Source organism: Nicotiana tomentosiformis, chromosome 3 (genome assembly GCF_000390325.3).
Source record: "Nicotiana tomentosiformis chromosome 3, ASM39032v3, whole genome shotgun sequence".
Lineage (NCBI taxonomy): Eukaryota > Viridiplantae > Streptophyta > Magnoliopsida > Solanales > Solanaceae > Nicotiana > Nicotiana tomentosiformis.
This window is the reverse complement of record NC_090814.1, coordinates 83,375,316-83,398,655: the sequence shown is the minus strand read 5'-3', so window position 1 is coordinate 83,398,655 and position 23,340 is coordinate 83,375,316. Positions and strand designations below refer to the sequence as shown.

The 23,340-nt window shown below is 38.6% G+C and overlaps 1 protein-coding gene across 3 annotated transcripts; it reads right to left on the bottom strand.

Moving 5' to 3' along the window:
* Positions 1–878: 878 nt before the first annotated feature.
* LOC104096984 (uncharacterized) lies at positions 879–4,430 on the bottom strand. 3 transcript variants are annotated; one of them, XM_009603467.4, is made up of 7 exons: positions 4,207–4,430; positions 3,571–3,793; positions 2,703–3,223; positions 2,414–2,606; positions 1,909–1,973; positions 1,515–1,725; positions 879–1,433 (listed from the first exon to the last, which is right to left on the bottom strand). In XM_009603467.4, the coding sequence occupies exons 2-7, from the start codon at positions 3,736–3,738 to the stop codon at positions 1,080–1,082; spliced, it is 1,512 nt and encodes a 503-aa protein (XP_009601762.1). In that variant the 5' UTR covers positions 3,739–3,793; positions 4,207–4,430; the 3' UTR covers positions 879–1,079. The 3 variants fall into 3 exon arrangements, with proteins under 3 accessions (XP_009601762.1, XP_070053284.1, XP_009601769.1); XM_070197183.1 differs by having other exon boundaries at positions 3,571–3,795; positions 4,270–4,425; XM_009603474.4 differs by lacking the exon at positions 4,207–4,430 and adding an exon at positions 3,879–4,061.
* Positions 4,431–23,340: the final 18,910 nt, after the last annotated feature.

The window sequence follows — 23,340 nt, the reverse complement described above, 5'->3', positions numbered from 1 at the left end:
GCCAAGAGACAAGAGCCGTTACGGCCGCACTAAGGGAGAGAATCTCGGCGGGAATTAGGTAAAAGCTAATCTATCATGAGATCCTCACTATGTATTTATAATTATATCTAAAGTAGGATCTCTCCACTATAAGAGGGATGACTACTATTTCTGGAGGGGAATCCAAGATTAAGGCATTCATACATTCTCATATTCAGAGATTACTAATATTCTTAGAGATTATCCTTTTGCGAGATTTATGCATTGATTTATCTTGCTTGTTCATAAATCATTCTCCATTCAATTCGGTTCGTATTTCATTCTTCACAATCAATATTCGACGTATTTCTACTCACCTTTACGATTTGTGTCAAATTATACCACGTACCCTTAGAACTACATATAAATTCAACTCTATCCATTTTTCGGGTAAACAGAACATAAACCGAAAGGAAATAATGTCTTAAAAAACAAGAAGTAATTTATTACGTAATTTCCTTTCAACTCTATCTTACAATTTTAATTGGTTAAGTGTTAATTAATTGACATATTCAAGGGAGATAAAAAGGTAATTTACACAAATACTCTTACGAGTAACACAATTAAATATCTTTATTAAGGGGTGTACAAAAATTTTAAAAGACAAATATATGGACTGAAGTAGTATTATTGTTTCATACGGGTTGCAAAATACTACTTCAGTTATGTTCCTAATTGTTGGACAAAAATATTACTCCATATTTACTGTAGTATTATTCACTTTGACATAATTTTCGACGAAGATACGCTGTTTTAAATATGATATTCACTTTGACAAAACTTCCGCCGACGGCCTAATAAAGGTGGAAAATAGAACGAGAAATCAAGTCCAAGTATCAATAAATTAGAACTTCAGCTGATGACTTGAAACGTGTGATCATCAATTCCTCTATCTACCACATAGTACATACTCAATTCACGTTGCAATTTAGTTGGATTGCTCATGGTATAGGTAATAGTTTTCGGGCTGACATTACAATTACCTAATCACATGGGTACTAAGTCATTTTAGCACCAATCTAGTTTCTTGTCTATCTTCTTGACTACCTAAAGAATAACAACTACGTTTTTTCTTTTTGCTCCTCTTTCTCCAGTTTAAGGACTTGTTCTATAGAACTTTCTTTTCTCTTCATAAAAGAATCAAGAGACAATTGACTAAAGGGTATACGCATTTTACATGGACTTTCATCAATAGGTCCCTTAACCATCGATTCCATCATTAGTTTCTTCTCAATACCTTCTGCTTGGCATGCCATTATTTCTGAGCAGAGTTCAGTTGCCTTTTCAGGCACACTTGGCTTGTATCTAAGCAGCTTAGCATATTCATTTAAGAGATGAAACATGTAATCATACACATCCTCCATCTTTAAATCTTCTTGAATAAAATTGCTTGCAGTTCTACCAATTTTTTGTGCCTGACAAATGTCAACAGGACAAAATTAATTGAGTATATTATTGATACTACCATTTAGTTGTTGTAAGGGTAATGTTGTTACCTTTTTGTTGTGGCTATTGCCCCAATCAACTGCAAACTTAATGGATCCACACTTGTCATTTTCATTTATGGGCCAGTAGTGGACTAGTGGCATCAAACTTCTCGAGAAGAAATCATAGTAGTGGGGTTTTACTAGCAAAGCAACTGAGTCACAAGCAAGAATATACTTCTCACTAACAGACCATGCAGATCCTTCAATATATATTTTGTATCTGCATGCATTTGTAAGAATATTAAAGCGTGGGTCGCACAAATAAAGAATTAAAGTAAAGTAATCAAATATTATAAGCTAATGCAATTTGAGAGAGGAAACAGGGGAAAACCTTCAATTGGCAGATTGGTATTAATGTTAGTGGTATTTTAAATGAATGACAATGAAGTTTGATTGGATTTACCTATGGTGACATTGGTTTCCTAAGTCAGAATTCTTGAATCCTTGCTTTATCTCTTTCTTCCAATCCTGTAAACAGCAGCAAATGTGTCAGTATTTTTTGAAAGCTTCAGGAGGCCAGAGTTTTCTGTGTAATCTATAGGTCACGGGTTTGAGCCGTGGAATCAGCCATTGATGCTTGTATTTGGGTAGACTAAGTACATTATACCCTATTGAGGTGCAGCCCTTCCTCGGACCCTGCGTAAACGTGGGATGTGCACTGGGCTGCCCTTTTCGGGAGACCAGAGTTCATCTTTAGTTCTGATGCCGAAAGGGGTAAATACTATTGACACTAACTATTTACACCAAATTACACTAATTTACTATGGTTATATGATAAATTGAGGTGAGAAAATATATTTAATTTACCAAGATTAGGTCTCAAAAGTGACACATGTTATGTTTATTTACATTTGGTGTAAATATCAAGTGCGAAGTAAATGTTTTCGAGGGAAAGAATGGAAGCTCACCTGGACATAAATGCGAGCATTCCACTCCTGATTTTCAGAGACATTGCACTTAACGAGCTCCATTCTCTTCTCAGCGACTTCCGGATTGCCTTTCCAGTAAGCATACGGTTCCCTATCCTGCCATTTCTGCTTCTTACTCCCTTTTTCAAGATCCTTTAACAAGTCTTGCCATGGCTTTATATTGATTTCAGCCCTACCAAATTCATCAAACTAGCAACTTAAATATATATGTAGCTTGCAAAATGTAAAGGCTACATAAAAGTTAAGGGTAAAAAATTTGAATCCTTACCATCCCCAAAAAGACCAATCAGGAAAAACAATATCCAACGTTTCACTATCTCCACAATATCGAAACAAAGGTGGTGGAACTGGTGCATTATCTCCAGTAAAATCACTTGATCTTATGACCGGCCAATCGACACAATCAAACATTAAATCAAGATCAGGAATTTTTCCAGGGTACCTTCGTAACAACTGAAGAATGCCCCATAATGTAAAAACATCTCTAGTTTGAAACCCCTTCTCATATGTTTCTACATAAGCCCGTCCATTCAAAATTACAAGTCTGAAATTGGCAGTCCTGTTAGCCCTTTCGACCATTTCTTTCGTTATTCCTGTTTTCCTCCACGGCTTTAAATCTTCGTGTATCCAATGGAAGTAATGTGGACATCTAGGATTGGCCGATGAAGGTTTGTTGTTAATGATTTTGTAATCTGGTGGGTAGTAATTTACTGGACATATTCTTGTGAGGATACTAGATGAACAGTTGAGTGGAAATTCTCGTGTCCTACTTTGCAATACTTTGTTTACCTAGAACACATCGAAAAGAAGAAAAAAAGGTTAGCCCCTATTAGGAATGTGATCCAAAAAAGAGTTGGAAACATAATCTCTTGGCTACTTTATTTTACAACAAATTCTTTACGAGATATGACATGAAGTGTCCGGAAGGGAGCTTTAGACCAACAATTAAGTTGTGTCTGTTTGATCTATAGGTCACAGGTTCGAGTCGAGTCGTGAAAGTCGTCACTAATATTTGCATTAGTGTAGGCTATCTATATCACATCCTTGGGATGCGACCCTTTCCCGGACCCTGTGTCAACGCGAGATGCCATGTGTACGGAACTGCCCTTATATGAAATTACAGAAATTAAACTTACGGCTGTGGTTGTGTCGAGAATCGTTGTCCACATGTATGAACCTAGTACGAGAAAGAAGACCAATAAAAGAACAGAATGTCTTGCGTAGGGCTTGTTGATGTAATGTGGAAGCCAAAATGAGTCTGTAGATCTTCTGTAATTCCCAACCCTTTGGTATCCAATATCCATGCTTTCTTCTAATACTCAATTTTGCAGATTGTATCCTTCTGTCTACTCAAATTCCCTGATATTAATCAAGATTACAGATTAAACGGAAAAAGATAAATACTTTTCAATACTAAATTGGTCAGATAACATGCATATTCCACCTTAAGAAAAGTTTGTCTCGTGAACTTGCATGGAAATGGCAAGAAAGAAACGTAAAGTTTGTTCCCTTTTATTTATGTTTCTTACAGTAAAAGTTACCTTTGAAATGACAGGTGATTTAATTTGATTAGTTCGACTTATAAAATCTTAATTGAACATTTGGGATTATTGTTCCGAATTTAATACTAACTGAAATTTAGTAATTTGTACATAAAAATATATACTCTATATGAAAAATGTTGAGTTCGATCGAGCCCCTAACTTTTTTTTTATTTTAAAAGCAGTGAGTATGAAAGGAAAGAAGAAATAGAAAAAGAATGGTTTGTGCACCTGTTTTTTCAGGTTCTGCTTAGTACTGTACAATAATTTATTGCCGGTTCTCCTTTTTTCCCTTTCTTTCTGGTTGCGTATAACAGAGCTCTAATACTTGGAGCCAAGCAATTGAAAGTGGAGAATGAAAAGCAAGTAGTTTAATTATCTTGAACTAATCTGGTAATTAGTTTTGTAAAAAAAGGAAAATTACATATGACAAGTCTAATTGTCCGAGTCAATTGAGTGGGCTCCCTCTTAGACCAGAGATTTCAATGGGCAGTAAACCAACTTTAGCTTGAGTTATGGGGCAGCCCATCGTTCTAGGGAATCATTTTGTCCGGAAAAGCTTAGAAATTGAGAGGAAACTAAACGACTTTGATCACATAAATGTATTTTTAAAAAGATGGAGGTCTTATTTAGATAAGAAAGTTTTTGAAAGAGAAGTTTACCAAAATTAGCAAGTGGTCGGACCATTGTTGTTTTTTTTTCCTTTCCTTCTTTTGCCATTGCTACAGTAGATAATGCTGGTCAATTAATTAAAAGAATGCTGAGATTATTTTTATTTTTACAAATTTGCAGAAGAATGTCAAATCTATATATACACACATATATATATATATATATATATATATATATATATATATATATATATATATATATAAAGCAGAGACTTCATAAGGTTACGTGGCATTTCCTAAGTCCAAGAAATTGATTTATCTTTCCTCTCATATTTTTGCTATTTTTCTCTCGTATCCCCCTTTTCTTTCTGACCAGTTAATATGTAAAAGGCCAAACGTCATACTAATAAATGAACAGTCGTGTCTATTAGCAACCAAAAGTCTCTATGCTTAATTATCATTACTACTAAATCGAACAGTCATGTCTATTAACAACCGAAAGACACTATGATTAATTCTCTAATACTACCACCATCTTAAGAGAAATTTTCATTCTGTCACGTACAAAACCCCAACATCGACGGAATCCGATTACATTCTTTTTCCCATTTTCCTTTTCCTTCCTGAAATGGTCATCCCAAGTAATTATAAATCACCGAAAAAACGCAGAGGTTTTCACCGATCCAACTATTTGCAAACAAAAAATTCTGTAACTTCAAAAATTCGGTTTGTAGATAGTAGCCCAATTCTCCCGTTGGAAGATATCATATAAGTTGGTTCAAATCAGCAAACGAGATTCAAGCAAATCGCAGGATAAAGAAACATTAGAAATTAGTTTGGTAGTCCTACTGGTATTTCCAAGTCCTTCCCGAATTTTCGGGGAGTGAGAACAATTAATGGTAGTGTTAGAGGTATTTGATCGCGGGGATATCAATAATTAATAAGTGAAGAGCGTTTTCTTTGTTCTGTTATTTTATTTATATAATGTTGTATACGGTCGAAATAGATTTCGGCCTTCGTATGATTGATCGATGTCAAAACATAATGGATTGAAGTAAGACTTCAAGATGAGTTCCGAAGATGGTACAAACAAGCTTCGAGCCCGAGGGACCGATCAATGTCGAGCTCGATATCATTATCAAGCTCGAATCCAAGTCGAACTATGATGCAAAGTAAAGTTATCGAGCTTATGATTCAGAGACCGACCAATATTGACCCCAAATCAATTCAAGGATCTGAGTCAGAATCGAGCTCAAGTCAAGATCGAGAGCTCGATTCAAGACCGAAAACTCGAGTCAATAACGAGCTCATAGACAAGAGCCATTGCAATCCCCCTAGAGGAGGAAATCCTGACAGGAATTATGGAAAAGTTAATTTATCATGGGTCTCCCACTATATATTTTTTATTATATCTAAAGTAAAATTCCTCTACTATAAAGGGATGGTTATTATTTCTGTAAGGACCAAGTTTTTGCTTACATTGTAATTCAAGCACCACATTCTCCTATAGTGAAGAGTTGTTCTTTCAAGCTTCATAAATTGATTCAACTTGTTTAGTCCTAAAAATCATCTTCTTTTTACAACCTTGTTTACTTTGAATTTTTTGCAATCCATACTTGATATTTCTATTTATCCCTACGATTTGTATTAAGCTATACCACATATCCTTAGAACTACGTACAAATTCAACTCTATCCGTTTTTCGAGTAAACAGTTTAGCACCCACCGTGGAGCTAAGGATAACAATGGTTATTTGATACGAATCTGCAAAAACACACCGCTTTGCGCTTGTTTTCGAAAGTATCTCGGATTAGCAAAGACTGACTACCAATCAAATGACCTTACCTATCGACAACGAAGCTGGTTTTCAAGATGAGAACAACAACTTGACACCCAGTGCCGAAAGACCACTTATCAACGCCGTTGGAGCTCGGATCGGAGTACCGATAGATATCAATTCACATGTGGCCTGTGAGGCGAACGTACATTCTGAACCTGAAAATAACATTCATGGTGGCACTCGGTCTGCAGCTCGAAACACCCATAACGTCGAGGAAAACGACGTCAGCCTGCGCATGATTTTCGAAATGTTGCAAGCTCAATAGGCAACAATAGCTCAGTTGCAGAGGCAAACCAAGCTACCGAGCAGGCTGAAGCCCAGTCCACTTCGAGAAATCGCCCACAGAATGGAGCCAGTCATAGTGAGGTCAAATGAGCAAGAATCGGGGACTACTTCCGAAATTGCTAAAATGCTCGAGGAGCTCATAAAGGGAGTCGAAGCCAACGATAAAAAAGTAGAAACGTATAACTCCAGGGTCGATCAGATCCCGGGAGCTCCACCAATGATAAAAGGACTGGATTCCAAAGAATTAGTGCAAGAACCTTTTCCCTCGAGCGCAGCCCCGAAACTAATCCCCCAAAAATTCCTTATGCCTGAAATTCTCAAATATAACGGAACAACCGACCCCAATGAGCACATCACTTCTTACACGTGTGCCATCAAGGGAAATGATTTGGAAGACGATGAAATTGAATCTGTGTTGTTAAAAAAGTTCGGAGAGACCCTCTCGAAGGGAGCAATGATTTGGTATCACAACCTACCACCAAATTCCATCGACTCGTTTGCCATGTTAGCAGATTCTTTTGTAAAGGCACACGTTGGCACCATAAAAGTCGCAACAAGGAAATCAGACCTTTTCAAGGTAAGACAAAAGGATAACGAGATGCTGAGGGAGTTCGTATCTCGTTTTCAAATGGAACGAATGGATCTGCCACCAGTCACAGATGATTGGGCTGTTCAGGCTGTTCAGACTTTGAACGAACGATGTTCGACGGCTTCACGGCAGTTGAAGCATAACCCGATCGAATAACCAACCATCACATGGGCCGACGTGCACAATCGGTACCAATCAAAAATTAGGGTCGAAGATGATCAATTGGGGTCTGAACCCGCTGCTCGAAGGGATATTAATCGAGAACAAGGTCCGATCGGAGATCGATACTGACCGTATAACGGAAACCGCAGAATCAGTGAATCGAGACATAACCTCGGACAAAATAACAAAAGAAGTGATCGAAGTCAAGGGTCCCGGGGGCTGATGAATAGAAGTAGGTTCGACAAGCCTGCCGAATCTAAGAAAGCGCCTCGGTTATCGGAGTATAACTTCAGCATTGATGCATCCGCCATCGTGTCGGCTATCGGACGCATCAAAGACACTAAATGTCCTCGACCCATTCAGACCGATCCTTCCCAGAGGAATCCCAATCAAATGTGCGAATATCATGGCACCCATGGCCACAGAACAGAAGATTGCAGGCAACTAAGAGAGGAGGTAGCCCGGTTATTCAACAAAGGTCACCTTCGAGAATTTTTAAGCAATAGGGCGAAGAGCCATTTTAAAAACAGAGATTTTGGCAAGCAAAACAAATAACAAAACCACAACACGTCATTCAAATGATCGTCGGCGGCACCGATACCCCTCAGGGACCGACGCTTAAACGCACTAAGACATCGATTGTGAGAGAAAAGCGGTCTCGAACTCAGGATTACACACCCATAGGAACTTTGTCCTTCAATGATGAAGATGCAGAAGGATTCATACAACCTCATAATGATGCACTGGTAATATCCGTACTTATGAATAATACTAAAGTTAAGCGTGTGTTAATTGATCCAGGTAGCTCGACCAACATTATTAGATTGAAGGTCGTAGAACAACTCGATTTACAGGACCAGGTCATACCTGCAACCCTGGTTCTAAACTGATTCAATATGGCATGTGAAACCACCAAAGGCGAGATAGTTCTACCGACAAACGTGGTCGGGACCATCCAAGAAATGAATTTCCACGTAATCGAAGGCGACATGAGGTACAATGCCCTTTTCGGAAGGCCATGGATCCACAACATGAGAGTTGTACCTTCGACCCTACACCAGGTCCTTAAATTCCCAACATCGAGGGGAGTCAAAATAGTGTACAGAGAACAACCGGCCGTAAGAGAAATATTTGCCGTCGAAGAAGCAAATACAATGTCCTCGCCTTCGCTAATAAAGGGTCCGAGCTCAAAAAGGGAACGAGATACCAAATAGCAATCACAGACATCAGCTTTAACCCAACCAGATAATGAAAAGATCGATGACGATGAAGATCAAAGGATCCCTCGATCCTTCGTGGTTCCCGATGATTCCGACGCTACCAAATCAACGATTGAGGAATTGGAGCAAGTCACACTAATCGAGCACTGGCCCGAACGGAAGGTATACCTGGGAACAGGGTTGACCCCCGATCTCAGGAAAAAACTTATTCAATTTCTTATCGATAACGTAAATTGTTTTACCTGGTCCCATTTAGATATAACAGGGATCCCACCGGATATAACGACGCATCAGCTAAGCTTGGACCCTAGGTTCAGACCGATGAAGCAAAAGAGAAGACCCCAGTCCGAGGTAAAGCACACATTCGTAAAGGACGAGGTAACCAAACTTCTCAAGATAAGGTCCATTCGGGAGGTGAAATATCCCGAATAGTTAGCCAATGTAGTTGTAGTGCCTAAAAAAGGGAGCCAACTTAGAATGTGTGTAGATTATAAGTATTTGAACAAAGCATGCCCCAAAAATTCATTTCCGCTGCCCAACATCGATCGCATGATCGATGCCATGGCCGGCCATAAGATCCTTACTTTTTTCGATACCTATTCCGGGTATAATCAAATCCAAATAAACCCGGAAGACCAGGAAAAGGCTTCATTTGTCACTAAGTATGGGACATATTGTTATAATGTAATGCCCTTCGGGCTAAAAAATGCAAGAGCTACTTACCAACGCCTAGTAAATAAAATGTTCGAGGAACAAATAGGTAAATCAATGGAAGTTTATATTGATGACATGCTAGTTAAGTCCCTGCGCGCAGAGTAAGGGTGGCATGTGGGCCGGTTAGGACCAGGATCGGCCCAGGACCGCAAGCCCACATGGGCGGTGGGACTAAACGGTCCTAACCGGATAGTACCGGGACCTTGGGGTGGTGGGCCGGTCTCATAGGCGAGGCCCGTGAGACCGGGACCGGCTGAGAAGTGGGCCGGTTCAAGCGGTCCTAAACGATCCTATCCGGGCCCAACGGATAATTTTTTTTTTTAAAAAAATTGACCGTTTGGCCATTTAAAAACTAGCCATTTGGTCTGCCAAAATAGCCGTTGGCTATTTGCAAAATAGCTATTTAACCCCCCAAATTTTGTTTTAACCCCAAAATTTTTATAATTATACTTTTTCCCTATTTTTAACTATAAATACCCCCTCATTCTTTCATTTTTTTCACAAAATCATCAATCTCTCTCTAATATTCTTCTATAATTGCTTACTTAATTGTTACAATTTGTGCAAAATTGTGAAGTTGGTGAATTGAAGTCTTCAACGATAATTATTTTTCAACAAGTTGTTCGTCAATTCGGTAAACTCATTCGAACTCTTAAGTTTTAATATTATAGTTTTGTTTGTTTTATTTTCTTTTCTTGATTAATTAAGATGACTTGTTCCTTAAAAAAATATTTAGTAAAAATAAGGGAAAATCCAAGAGTGGTGAATCTAGTGGCCAATTTGTTCCTCCTCCACTTCCCCCGGCTCCCCGGTCCAAACCTGTTACCCGTCCTACACCTCTTATTCTTGATAGCGATAGTAGTTTATTACAATTACCGAGAGTCAATTTTTCCATAATATTGCACCCGGTGAACAATTAAACCATGAATATATGAATGCTCTTTATGGTAATCCAACTATTGATAAAAATGATGATGAAGAAATAGATTTTGATGAAACATAACCGGATGACGATACACCCACTAGTCATGCTCCTGAAGTTAACCCAACTAATAATAATCCAAATGATCCCCCGTCTGACCCTCTTGTTACTGCCCCTACTTTTTCTAGACAACCTTCCAAACGGGAGAAACATCTCTTGTTTGGCCATTTTTTACTCAACTAAGAGAAAAAATAGGGTTAAGTGTAAAACTTGTGGCAAAGAGTTAGTTTTTAAATATGTTGGAAGTCGGGGGGGGGGGGGGGGAGGGACGGGAAGTTTGACTAGACACATATTGCTACACCCTCAAGATAAAGCTAGATATTTTCGTATAAAAGCTTTGGCCGAGGGGACAAGTGCACCTAGTCAGGCTGACCTTAGTACCAAGTCAAATCAATTTCAATCGGGAATTAACACTGTTACCGGTGGTTTTTTATATTATGATCCAAAAAAAAATTGGAAAGAATTGGCAAAAATAGTTACTGTTATGTGCTTACCCTATAGTTTTCCTTCTAACCCTCACTTTGTGCATTATATTAGAAAAGTTTATAATCCTACTTATAAAGGTTTTTCTCGCACAACCGTAAAGAGTGATATTTATAAATATAAACATGAATATGAACAATATTTGCGCTATTTATTTACTCATATAAATTGTCGTGTTGCTATTACAACTGATATTGGTAGAAGTGATAATGGCTGTGATTACCTTACTGTCACCAGTCGTTGGATTAATGAGGATTGGATAATGCAAAAGCGCATTACTGCTTATAGAATAATTAATTCACGTCACACAGGGCAGTTTATTTCTAGCACGATTACGGATATTTGTAGATATTTTTGCATTAGTGATAAAATAATGTCAGTTTCAATGGATAATGCTACTAGTAACACAAATGCTGTAGCCTTGCTTACCACTACACTAAGTCCTGCATTTAGTAATATTTTTCATGTTAGATGTATTTGTTATATTTATCATTTAATTGTGGGTGATGGTATACGAATTTTAAATACTGAAATTGAAAAGGTTAAAATGGCTCTTAATTGGCTTTTTTATTCAAACCATAGAAGTAGACTTAGAGAATATTTTAAAAGATGCGATGAATTTGGCCTAAGAGAAAGAAAGGTTCCTAAACCTTGTCCAACTAGATGGAATTACATGTATGAAAGTTTAGTTATTGCATATGAATATAGAAACCCCATAAACTCAACATTTAATGCTTATGTAAGTGATGATGATGAGCACCTTACAAATGCGGATTGGGCTAATGTTAAAATGCTTGTAGATTTTTTAGAAAAATTTCAAATTGCTACAAATGAATTTTCTAGGCAATATTATCCTACTATTTCTACCTGTTTAGTTTATATTGCAGAACTTGCAAATTTGTTTGATCATTTTTCAGAGGGTGCGGAAATTTATCAACTTGCTATTGATTCCATGAGAAAAAAAATTAAAAAATATTTTTAAACTATTCCCCCTATTTATGGTGTTGCTGCATTGTTAAATCCTACTATGAAATTAGGAGGTCCTCAATTTTGGTATGAAACTGTTTATAATGGTTTAACACTTGAAGATGAGGAGTTGTCTAAACTTCCGGACGCAATAGCCTCAATTAAAATAAATGTTCAAACTATTTATAATGCTTATCAAGTTGCATTAGATCATGCTAAACCAAATGTTCTAACTCCTTCTTCTTCTAGTTCTCAATCATCTAAAAGAACTGCGAGAGTAAGAGCACTTAGTGCTTGGGCAGGGTTCAGGGGTTCTCAAGGTTCTAGTACTAGTGATTTTTCACAACTAAATGAGCTTGAAGTTTATTTGTCACAGAGAATTGAGGAAGTGAATCCCGACGGCTCCTTTAATATTTTGGAATGGTGGAAGGACAAAAAAAAACACTTTCCGATTCTTTCAAGGATGGCCCGAGACATTTTAACTATTTAAGCTTCCAATTCAAGCTTGAACAGTGGCATCAGAGAGCGCTTTCAGTCAAGCAAGACTTCAACTCGGTGATTATAGAGCGTCTATGAGGAAGAACTTGGAAAAATCGGTACTTTTCAGAGATTGGATCCGTTCGGAAAGAAGAAATTTTGGACTTGCTGAATCATAACCAGAGGTAGACGAAGCTTACGAAGAAATGCTAGCTAAACTTGCGGAGGATGATGCTTCGCCTGGAAGCGGTGATGACCAAGCTTCATTTCCGCCACCACCAACGAAAATTCCTCCGGACCTTGAAGGATTTATGAAATTTGTAAGAGATACCATGTAAATTAATATGTAACTTGTATTTTGGCACATCTTGATTAGTTTTTTTCTTCTCAATGGTGGTATTAGCACCTTGTTGTGCTCATTCCATAGGGGGAGGAAGACTAAGAAAGATATTGCCATAATTTTTTAATGCTATAATAAAAATATAACGCATTGCTTTGAATATCTCTTTACAATATTTTTGTCTTTTTATATATCTTAAGCTATACATATAGTATAATATAGTATATACTATACTATACTATACTATACTATACTATATATATATCTATCTATATATATATATATACATCTTACTATATTAAGATGTATATATAGTATATCGTAAGATGTATACTATCGAATATGGCTTATATACTATGTATATAGTAAGATGTATATATATATATATATATAGCTTAAGGTATATAAAAAGACAAAAATATTGTAAAGAGATATTCAAAGCAATGCGTTATATTTATATATATATATATATATACGCATTACTTTGAATATCTCTTTACAATATTTTTGTCTTTAAATTTAAATTAAAAAATTTAGGTGACAATTCTATAATATAATTTACTAGGAATTGCCTTAGATATTTTTATTACCATTTTTTTTCTCTAACTTGTATAAAAATAATTTAAAAAATAGAAAGTATCTGTTGGGCCCGCTTAGGCCGGGACCTGCCCACTTAACATGGGACCGTTAGTTCGTGGTCCCGGTCCCGGACCGGTTCCAACAAGAAGCCCGCGAAGCCCGGGACCGCTTAGGACCGGCCCGCCTAGGACAAGCCTACTTAGGACCGGGACCGCGAAGCCCACTTAGGACCGGACCTGCCCCACATGCCACCCTTAGCGCAAAGGACCATTTGACCCATTTGCAGGAGACGTTCGAGATTTTAAGGAAATACAATATGAAGCTCAACCCCGAGAAATGTGCTTTCGGGGTCGGTTCGGGAAAGTTCCTTGGCTTCATGGTGTCAAATCGGGGGATCGAGGTTAACCCCGATAAAATCAAGGCCATCGAAGACATCACCATCGTCAACAGTGTGAAATCCGCGCAGAGGCTAACGGGACGGATTGCATCCTTAGGCCGATTCATTTCGAGGTCGTCAGATCGAAGTCACAAATATTTCTTTCTACTCAAAAAGAAGAATGATTTTGGTTGGACCCCGGAATGCCAACATGAACGATATCTATCGAGCCCACCACTGCTTCATACTCCAAAAAAAGGACGAAAAACTTTACTTGTACTTGGTAGTATCGAAAATCGCGATAAGCAGTGTCCTAGTTCGAGAAGATTAAGGTACACAATTTCACATTTATTATATAAGTCGAACCTTAGGAGAAGCAGAAACTAGATACCCGCACCTAAAAAAATTGGCACTTGCACTGATAAGCGCCTCTAGAAAGTTAAGATCGTACTTTCAATGTCACCCCATATGCGTATTAACCACTTAATCGCTTCGTAATATTTTGCACAAGCCCGAACTATCAGGCCGACTGGCCAATTAGGCCATCGAACTCAATGGGTACGACATCGAATATCAACCCCGTACGACCATCAAGTCTCAAATTTTAGCGGACTTCATGGCCGATTTCATGCCGACCCTCGTACCCAAAGTCAAAAAAGAATTCTTATTGAAATCAGGTACGTCATCGGGAGTATGGACCCTTTTTACGGACGGGGCTTCGAACGTGAAGGGGTTCGGGCTAGGCATCATTTTAAAGCTACCCACGAGTAACATTATTAGACAATCTATCAAAACTACTAGGTTGACTAACAACGAGGCCGAGTATGAGGCCATGATTGTAGGTCTCGAGCTAGCTAAAATCTTGGGAGCAGAAGTCATCGAAGCCAAGTGTGACTCTTTGCTGGTGGTAAATCAAGTAAACAAAACCTTCGAAGTTCGAGAAGATAGAATGCAAAGGTATTTGGACAAACTCCAGGTCACTTTGCACCATTTCAAAGAATGGACTTTACAGCATGTTCCACGAGAGCAAAACAGTGAGGCTGATACACTTGCAAATTTGGGATCATCGGTCGAGGAAGGTGAGATAAGCTCGGGGACTGTCATTCAACTCTCGAGATCTGTGATCGAAGTAGGTCATGCCGAGATAAATTCTACGAGCTTAACCTGGGATTGGAGGAATAAATATATTGAATACTTAAAGAGTGAAAAGCTCTCATCGGACCCTAAATATTGGAGGGCCCTATGAGATAAAGCTGCTCGATTCACATTAACTGCAGATGGAACGCTATATCGAAGGACATTCGATGGACCATTGGCGGTATGCTTAGGTCCAGGAGACACCGATTACATCCTACGTGAGGTGAACGGGGGCACTTGTGGGAATCACTCCGGTGCCGATTCATTAGTCCAAACAATAATCAGGTTAGGGTATTATTGGATCGATATGGGCAAAGATGCAAAGGAGTTTGTTCGAAAATGTGAGAAGTGTCAAAGGTTTGCACCAATGATCCATCAGCCCGGAGAGAAACTTCACTCAGTCTTATCCCCATGGCCATTGATGAAATGAGGAATGGATATCGTCGAAGAACCAAGCTTCGCCATTTTAAACCCGGGGATTTAGTGCTAAGGAAAGTCACCCTCAATACCTGAAATCCAAACGAAGGAAAACTAGGACCGAACTGGGAAGGACCATATCAGGTTCTCGAAAATGTCGAAAAGTGATCGTACAAGCTCGGCATTATAAACGGCAAACAACTATAAAGCAATTGGAATGTGTCGCATCTAAGACGATACTACTGCTAAGGTACGACCCTCCCATATTCGTTTATATTTCAAAACTAATCCCTGCAGGAGTCCGATCAGGAGCTAGGATGGATCCTTCAATACTAAGCCCTAGGTCTGAAAGCACGCGTTGCACTCTTTTTCCCTTAGACCGGTTTTATCCCAAATGGATTTTCGGCAAGGTTTTTAATGAGGCAACCAGTGATCGTGCTAAACCTAGAAATAATTCGATAGTATCCAAGGCCTCTTTACAATCGACCTCGAATACTGGAGGGGGGGGGGGGCATTAGCCCTCAAATATATGAAGTTCTCATGCAAGAAAGTTATTTCATAAAAACAAGGTTCCAATAGGAAAAGTTGTAAGAGCCAAATGGTCAAAACGAACCATGCTCATGTAGTTGGCCCGAGCCCTGACGCAAAACATGAACACATGTATAATGACTTCCAAAGAAAGTTCTCTTCTTTACCGATATCTTATATCCAAGAAAAATTCCTCTATTTCGAGATTTATTATGCAAACAGGATCGAGTTTGAGCAAGCACTTACTCGACCATTACGCCTACGGGCTACATTACTTCAAGTTCGAATCATTCACTCGACTACTAAGCCTACGGGCTACTTTTATTTCGAGTTCGAGCAAGCACTCACTCGACCATTACGCCTACGGGCTACATTACTTCGAGTTCGAATCATTCACTCGACTACTAAGCCTACATGCTACTTTTATTTAGAGTTCGAGCAAGCACTCACTCGACCATTACGCCTACGAGCTACATTATTTCGAGTTCGAATCATTCACTCGACTACTAAGCCTACGGGTTACTTTTATTTTGAGCTCGAGCAAGCACTCACTCGACCATTACGCCTACATGCTACATTACTTTGAGTTCAAATCATTTACTCGACTACTAAGCCTACAGGCTACTTTTATTTCGAGTTCGAAGAAGCACTCACTGTACCATTATGCCTACGGGCTACATTACTTTGAGTTCGAATCATTCACTCGACTACTAAGCCTACAAGCTACTTTTATTTCGAGTTCGAGCAAGCACTCACTCGATTATTATGCCTACGGGCTATATTACTTTGAGTTCGAATCATTCACTTGACCATTACGCCTACGGGCTACATTACTTTGATTTAAGCAAGCACTCACTCGATCATTATGCCTACGGGATATATTACTTTGAGTTCGAATCATTTACTCGACTACTAAGCCTACGGGCTACTTTTATTTCGAGTTCGAGCAAGCACTCACTCGACTATACGCCTACGGGCTACATTATTTCGAGTTCGAGCAAGCACTCACTCGACCATTATGCATACGGGCTACATTACTTCGAGTTCGAATCATTCACTCGACTACTAATCCTACGGGCTACTTTTATTTCTAGTTCGAGCAAGCACTCACTCGATCATTACGCCTACGGGCTATATTACTTTGAGTTCGAATCATTCAATTAACCATTACGCCTACGGGCTACATTACTTCGAGTTAAGCAAGCACTCACTCGATCATTACGCCTACAGTCTATATTACTTCGAGTTCGAATCATTCACTCGACTACTAATCCTACAAGCTACTTTTATTTCGAGTTCGAGCAAGCACTCACTCGACCATTACGCCTATGGGCTACATTACTTCGAGTTAAGAAAGCACTCACTCGATCATTATGCCTACGGGCTATATTACTTCGAGTTCAAATCACTCACTCAACTAATAAGCCTAAGGGCTACATCACTTCAAGTTGAGTAAGCCTATGTCCAAACAATCACTCAACTCGACTACTAAGACTATGAGCTACCTTATTTTAAGTTTGAATAAGCGCTCACTCGGTTATAAAGGCTACGAAGTCCAAATTTGATCAAGTTGCCTAAATCCTTGTGAAAATATTCATAAGGCGTGAATAAAATCTTCACAAGACAGGAAACAGAACAGAAGCGAATCAGCAAAAAAGGATATTTTTATAGATACAATATTGTTTACATGATTGATTACAACATAAAAATTAAGGACTAAGCTTCCTGGTTATCCCCAGGAGCGGTCTCTTCTCTATCGGGCTCCCCCCATTCTCGGACCCGCTCTTACTCCCTTCATCATCATCATTATCATCATCATCGTCATTGTAAACCAAGGCTTCAGCATCGGCTTCGAGTTCTTTGGACCTTTTAATCTCTTCAGCGAGGTCGAAACCTCGGGCATGGATCTCCTCGAGGGTCTCCCTCCGAGATCGGCACTTAACAAGTTCGGCGACCCAATGTGCTTGAGTATCGGCGGCCTCGGCTGCCTCTCTTTCTTGGATATGGGCAGCTTCAACATTGGCCCGATAGACAGCCACGAGTGCATCCGCATCCGCCTTTGCCTTTTCGGCGTCAGATTCGGCCTTGGCAAGTTCAGAGGCCAGCTGAGCCTCGAGCTCCTCTATTCTTTTTACTTGGACCGAGCCTTTCTTCTTCATTTTCTGAAGTTGGTTTTTGGCCGATGACTATTGGGCTCGGGCAGTTTCTTTCTCAACAGCAAAGCGGTCCATTCCTTCTTTCCACTTCAAAGACTCCGCTTTTATCACATCGACTTCTTCACTGAGTTTTCCTATCATCTCAATTTTCTGCTGCAGCTATGAGACCGAAAAATTAGCCATCGTTCTGGTATCGAGCCCATAGGCTTTTAAAAGTATTATTACCTGCTCGGATAGATCGATCTGATATTGGTGAGCCTTGGCTAACTCAGCTCGAACGTCTTTTATTTCCTCTCCCCTTTGGCCTAAGAGGAGTTTTAGGGAGTTCCTCTCCTCCGTAACCCGTTGAAGCTCGACCTCGTATCGACGCAACTCAGTTCGAGACTGAGAACATGGTTCCTGATGAACTGTCGCGCCCTGCAAATAAAGAAGAAACGAAGTTAGAAAAGAAAAGCAAACTTAAAGGTAACGCCATATAATTTAAGGCTTACCTGATTCAAAGCCTGCTGCACTCCATGAAAAAGATCTGATGCGTCACTTGTACCGATAGTGTCCTCAACACCAATAAAAAGATCACAAAAAGGATCATCTCCATCATGAGGCCTATCTAATTCTAGGGCCCCCAAAGCTTGGGCCTCCCGAATCACCCCTGCGGTAAAAACAGGGAAGGTGGGCGAGTCTTCGATTGCTACTACCCCGAGTGAATCACCTTGGGCATTCTCTTCGGTTCGAAAAGATTCGAAAGAGACCTTTCAGACATACCCATCCGTTGGCTTCGATGGGAAGCATCTTAGATCTCCAACAACTCGAAGACTCTGCCCGAATCTTTCTCCGATATATCCTCAGTTCGAGGCGGAGCCTTATGAATCACCATCGATCCAGCTGCCTGTGGAACGTCTGTGGTCTTCTTCGTTCGGGTCGCCAGCGCAGACCCATAGTTCTCCTCCTCCTCCTCCTCCTCTTCCTCCTCTTCTTCTTCTTCTTCTTCTTCTTCTTCTTCTTCTTCTTCTTCTTCTTCTTCTTCTTCTTCTTCTTCTTCATTATTATTATTATTATTATTATTATTATTATTATTATTATTATTATTCCCTCAGATGCAGAACTAATTCTACGGTCAAAGGAATGATATTCGTGTTCGACTTACGAGCCATCCTCTTCTTCGGTTTTGGATCTTCGAGAACGGAGGATCTTTTCCTCTTATTATCTTTCACCGGCTTTGGGATAGAGGCCGAAGCCTCTTTCTCGATGGACAAGGGCCTCAAAATCGCATCTTTGCCCACACCTATATACGGAAAATTTTATTAAAGTGTGTGAAAAACATCTTATTCGAATTACCAAAAGATACAATAAAGGTGCTTACCGTGATTTTTGGCCTCCCATCGGCCTTTTGACAAGTCGTGCCATGAGCGCTCGGCGTATGAGGAGGTTGAAACCAAATCACGTACCCAGTTCTTGAGATCGGACACTGTGCCGGGCATCCAGGGAACCGCTGCATCACAAAAGGGGAATATTGGTGAGAAAGGAATTGAAAGAACAAAATAATAGGAGATAACAACAGAATTACACTTACGCTTGATGTTCCACTCCTCAGGAAAAGGCATCTTTTCAGTCGGAATCAGGTCCGAAGTCCTTACTCGAACAAACCTGCCCATCCAGCCTCGATCCTTATCCTCATCTATACTCGAGAACAGAGTCTTGGTAGCTCGACGTTGGAGTTTTATTAACCCTCCTCGAATAAGGCGATGAAGGTATAATTGGACAAGATGATCGAGGGTGAAAGGCATCCCCTCGATTTTACTCACAAAATATCGGATCAAAATAACGATCCGCCAAAAGGAAGGATGTATCTGGCCTAGGGTTATTAGGTATTTACGACAAAAATCTATGATAACAGGGTCGAGGGGACCTAACGTGAAAGGGTAAGTATACATGCTTAAAAACTCTCTCACGTGAGTAGTAATATCCTCTTCAGAAGACGACACTACCACTTCTTTGTTCTCCCAGTTACAATCTTTTTTTATTCGCTCGATGTGCTCCTAGGTTATCGAACAAATATATCTCGATACGAGCTCACATCGACCAGGAACCGGCGAACCTTTATCAAGTTTGAAATCGGAGGTAAGGATACATGCCGCCGGAACACACTCCTCAGGACGTGGATCCACCGATGTTTTGTCGGCGGCAGATTGAGAAGAAGAAGTTTTTTCTTTTTGGGGGACGGTTTTTGATGTCTTCACCATTTTGGATTTAAATAAGGTGACAAAGATTTGGTGATTTAGAAGAAGAATTTTGCAATGAGGAATCACAGATTTGCGAATAAACTCAGAGAATACGAAAAAGAACTTGGGAAATTTGGAAGATTGAATATGTAAAAGTGGTAAATGATAAAAGGAAGGGCTATTTATAGGTTAAAGCAATGGCGGTTCAGTATCAGATGTGGCCGACCACCGTCTGACATGCATTAAATGCCTTGAAAGACTAAATTGATGGGACAACTATCACGTGCATCATGGTCGAGCCCAATGTAAATGTCAGCTTATACTTCGATCGAGCCATTAAAGAATTATATCGTTTCTCACCACATCCTTCCCGAGAAATGAGGGAACTATCTGTATACGGTCGAAATAGATTTCGGTTTTCGTACGATTGATCGAGGTAAAAATATAATGGATCGAAGTAAGACTTCTAGATGGGTTCCGAAGATGGTACAAACAAGCTTCGAGCCCGAGGGACCGATCAATATTGATCTCGATATCATTATCAAGCTCGAATCCAAGTTGAACTATGATTTAAAGTAAAGTTATCGAGCTTATGATTCAAAGACCGACCAACATTGACCCCGAATCAATTCAAGGATCTGAGTCAGAATCGAGCTCAAGTCAAGATCGAGAGCTCGAGTCAAGACCGAAAACTCGAATCAATATCGAGCTCATAGACAAGAGCCGTTGCAATCCCACTAGAGGAGAGAATCCTGGCAGGAATTATGAAAAAGCTGATTTATCATGGGTCTCCCCCTATGCATTTTTAATTATTTCTAAAGTAAGATCCCTCTAATATAAATGGGATGGTTATTATTTCTGTAAGGACCAAGTTTTTGCTTACATTGTAATTCAAGAATCATATTCTCCTATAGTGAAGAGTTGTTCTTTCAAACTTCGTAAATTGATTCAACTTGTTTAGTCCTAAAAATCATCTTCTTTTTACAACCTTGTCTACTTTGCATTCTTTGCAATCCATACTTGATATTTCTATTTATCCCTATGATTTGTATTAAGCTATACTATATATCCTTAGAACTGAGTACAAATTTAACTCTATCCGTTTTTCGGATAAACAAATGTCATCTTTTAACATGCGTAGAAGTGTGCAAGGGAAACTATTTTCTCCTTTTGGCTACTCCAAGCAAGACAAAATTAATTTAATTTTTATTTTGAAAAAAATATACAAAGACTTTAATTACCTCATGGATTCTTCAAATAAATTTACATAGCTTCCATGACTGCTAAAACGTGAATGAAAACTGTGTAAATTTCAAAGAATGTTGTTTGGACAAGGATTTATTTATCTTTTCTCTGTTTTTGGCTTTTTTTCTATTTATCTTAATTAAAAAAATCTCACCTACACAAATCACATGTCACATCTCTTCAACGACTACTCTTTAAAAATTATCCTAACTACCACGCTTTTCATATCAATGTACCCCCAAATGTTTAATGTGTTGTTTTATGACACTTTGATGTCCTCCATGTATTCTTCTAAAAGTTTATTTTTTGTTTTGGCATAGAATTGATTGTGTATGTATTAGAGTAGTATTTGCTGTGATTGTCAGTCTTGCACCTGTGACTATTGGAATGATCGATTTGTTAGACGTTTTGACTGACATATTTTGCAAGAGCGAGAAATATGAAGGCATGCACGTTCAAAGTAGGGTGCTAAAATATATTTTTATACTTTTGTACAAACGACTTTTACGGTTCCATCTAAAATTTAAATTTGATAATTGCTCTCTAAATTATCTTTGCTCTTATATGGAAACATTAGCAGATTGCGTTGGTCTTGGGGAGAAAAAACACAAGTTAGATTAAAAAGTTTACAATTTATGGACTAATTTTATTATTTTAAAGAAAATTTATAAAAAAATATCTGAATTTTTGGTAATGAATCCCTGGAGCTTAGATGATGCTCAGATTAGTTCGGAAGTCCTAAAACATTGCGCAACAGTTCTAATATTCTTGTATATTCATAGCTTAATATTATCTTGACAAAGTTTTAGGAATTGGCAAGGCACTTCTAGCATTGAGACGTAGAAATTTATTCATTGACGGTAATTATTCAGTTGCAAAGTATTTAACGAAACGTCAAAGAGCGTGAGAATTACTTTTTTTTCGAAAGGGATAAGGGACGCGTCAAATAAAATTTGAAAGCAACAAATCGATTTGGGAGGGATGTATTACCACTTACCAACACCTATATATATGAGCATAAGATTTTTCATGTTGAAGAAATTAATTGAGACAAATCTATGTGATGTCAATCTTCACTGACATGATGACTGCCACTTTTATATTTCATTTTTTTATGGTCCAACTATCAGATAATAATAATTATTTTTAGGATTTAAACGAAATCAGTTTTGGATTTGATGCTATGGAGAATTTGAGAGCTAATTGGAGAAAATATTTATAAACATATGCATATGCATGAAAAAATAATCCATTCTATTTCAGCTAAATTTACAGTTAGATCATATTGTAAATTTATTTTTTCATTTTACAATTGCACGAAGTGCGTGCAAGTTAGCTAGTTTATATCAAATTCGAAGACTCGAACTACATTCTGATTTTCAGCAGCATTCTTTCATAGGAGTATTTCTCTTTCATCTTGTATGGGTCAAAATCTATTTTTAGAATATTTAAGCCAAGATAGTATTAGGAAAAAAGTTTTCAAGTCGTCGTTTGTCGAAACGGCCCAAGAAGCGACGAAGTTCGTGGTCGAAGAGTCAACAAGGGTCGAAGCCGAGGTCGAGTACCTTTGTCAGAGTAATAACGGCTAGTTTCAATATAGGATATTAAAGAGAATATTCTAGTGGATATTCTCTGTACTTGTACTATTAGGGTTTTTAGGAGCATGTTCCATATAAATAGAAAAAGACATAATGATAGGGGACAAGTGATATTCATTTGTAAAAAACACACTTTGACTTGAGAAAGAGAATGAGATCTTCTTTGTTAAGATACAAACATCACATTTTCATTGAGATTCTTATCTATATTTTTTTACCAGATTCGAGAATAACTCGAATATTCAAGGGATTGTCTATCTTTCATCATTGTCAGAAAGAACATCCACTTATTCCCCTCTTTCTTGGGTGACTCATTCATTTTATTTATTTAAATATCATTTAATGCTATTCATTGATATTAAATGCTACATAACTGCTTCTGATTTCTAGAGTATTTATTATATGCCACCGCTGCTGTCCGATCGTATCTGTGTAATATTC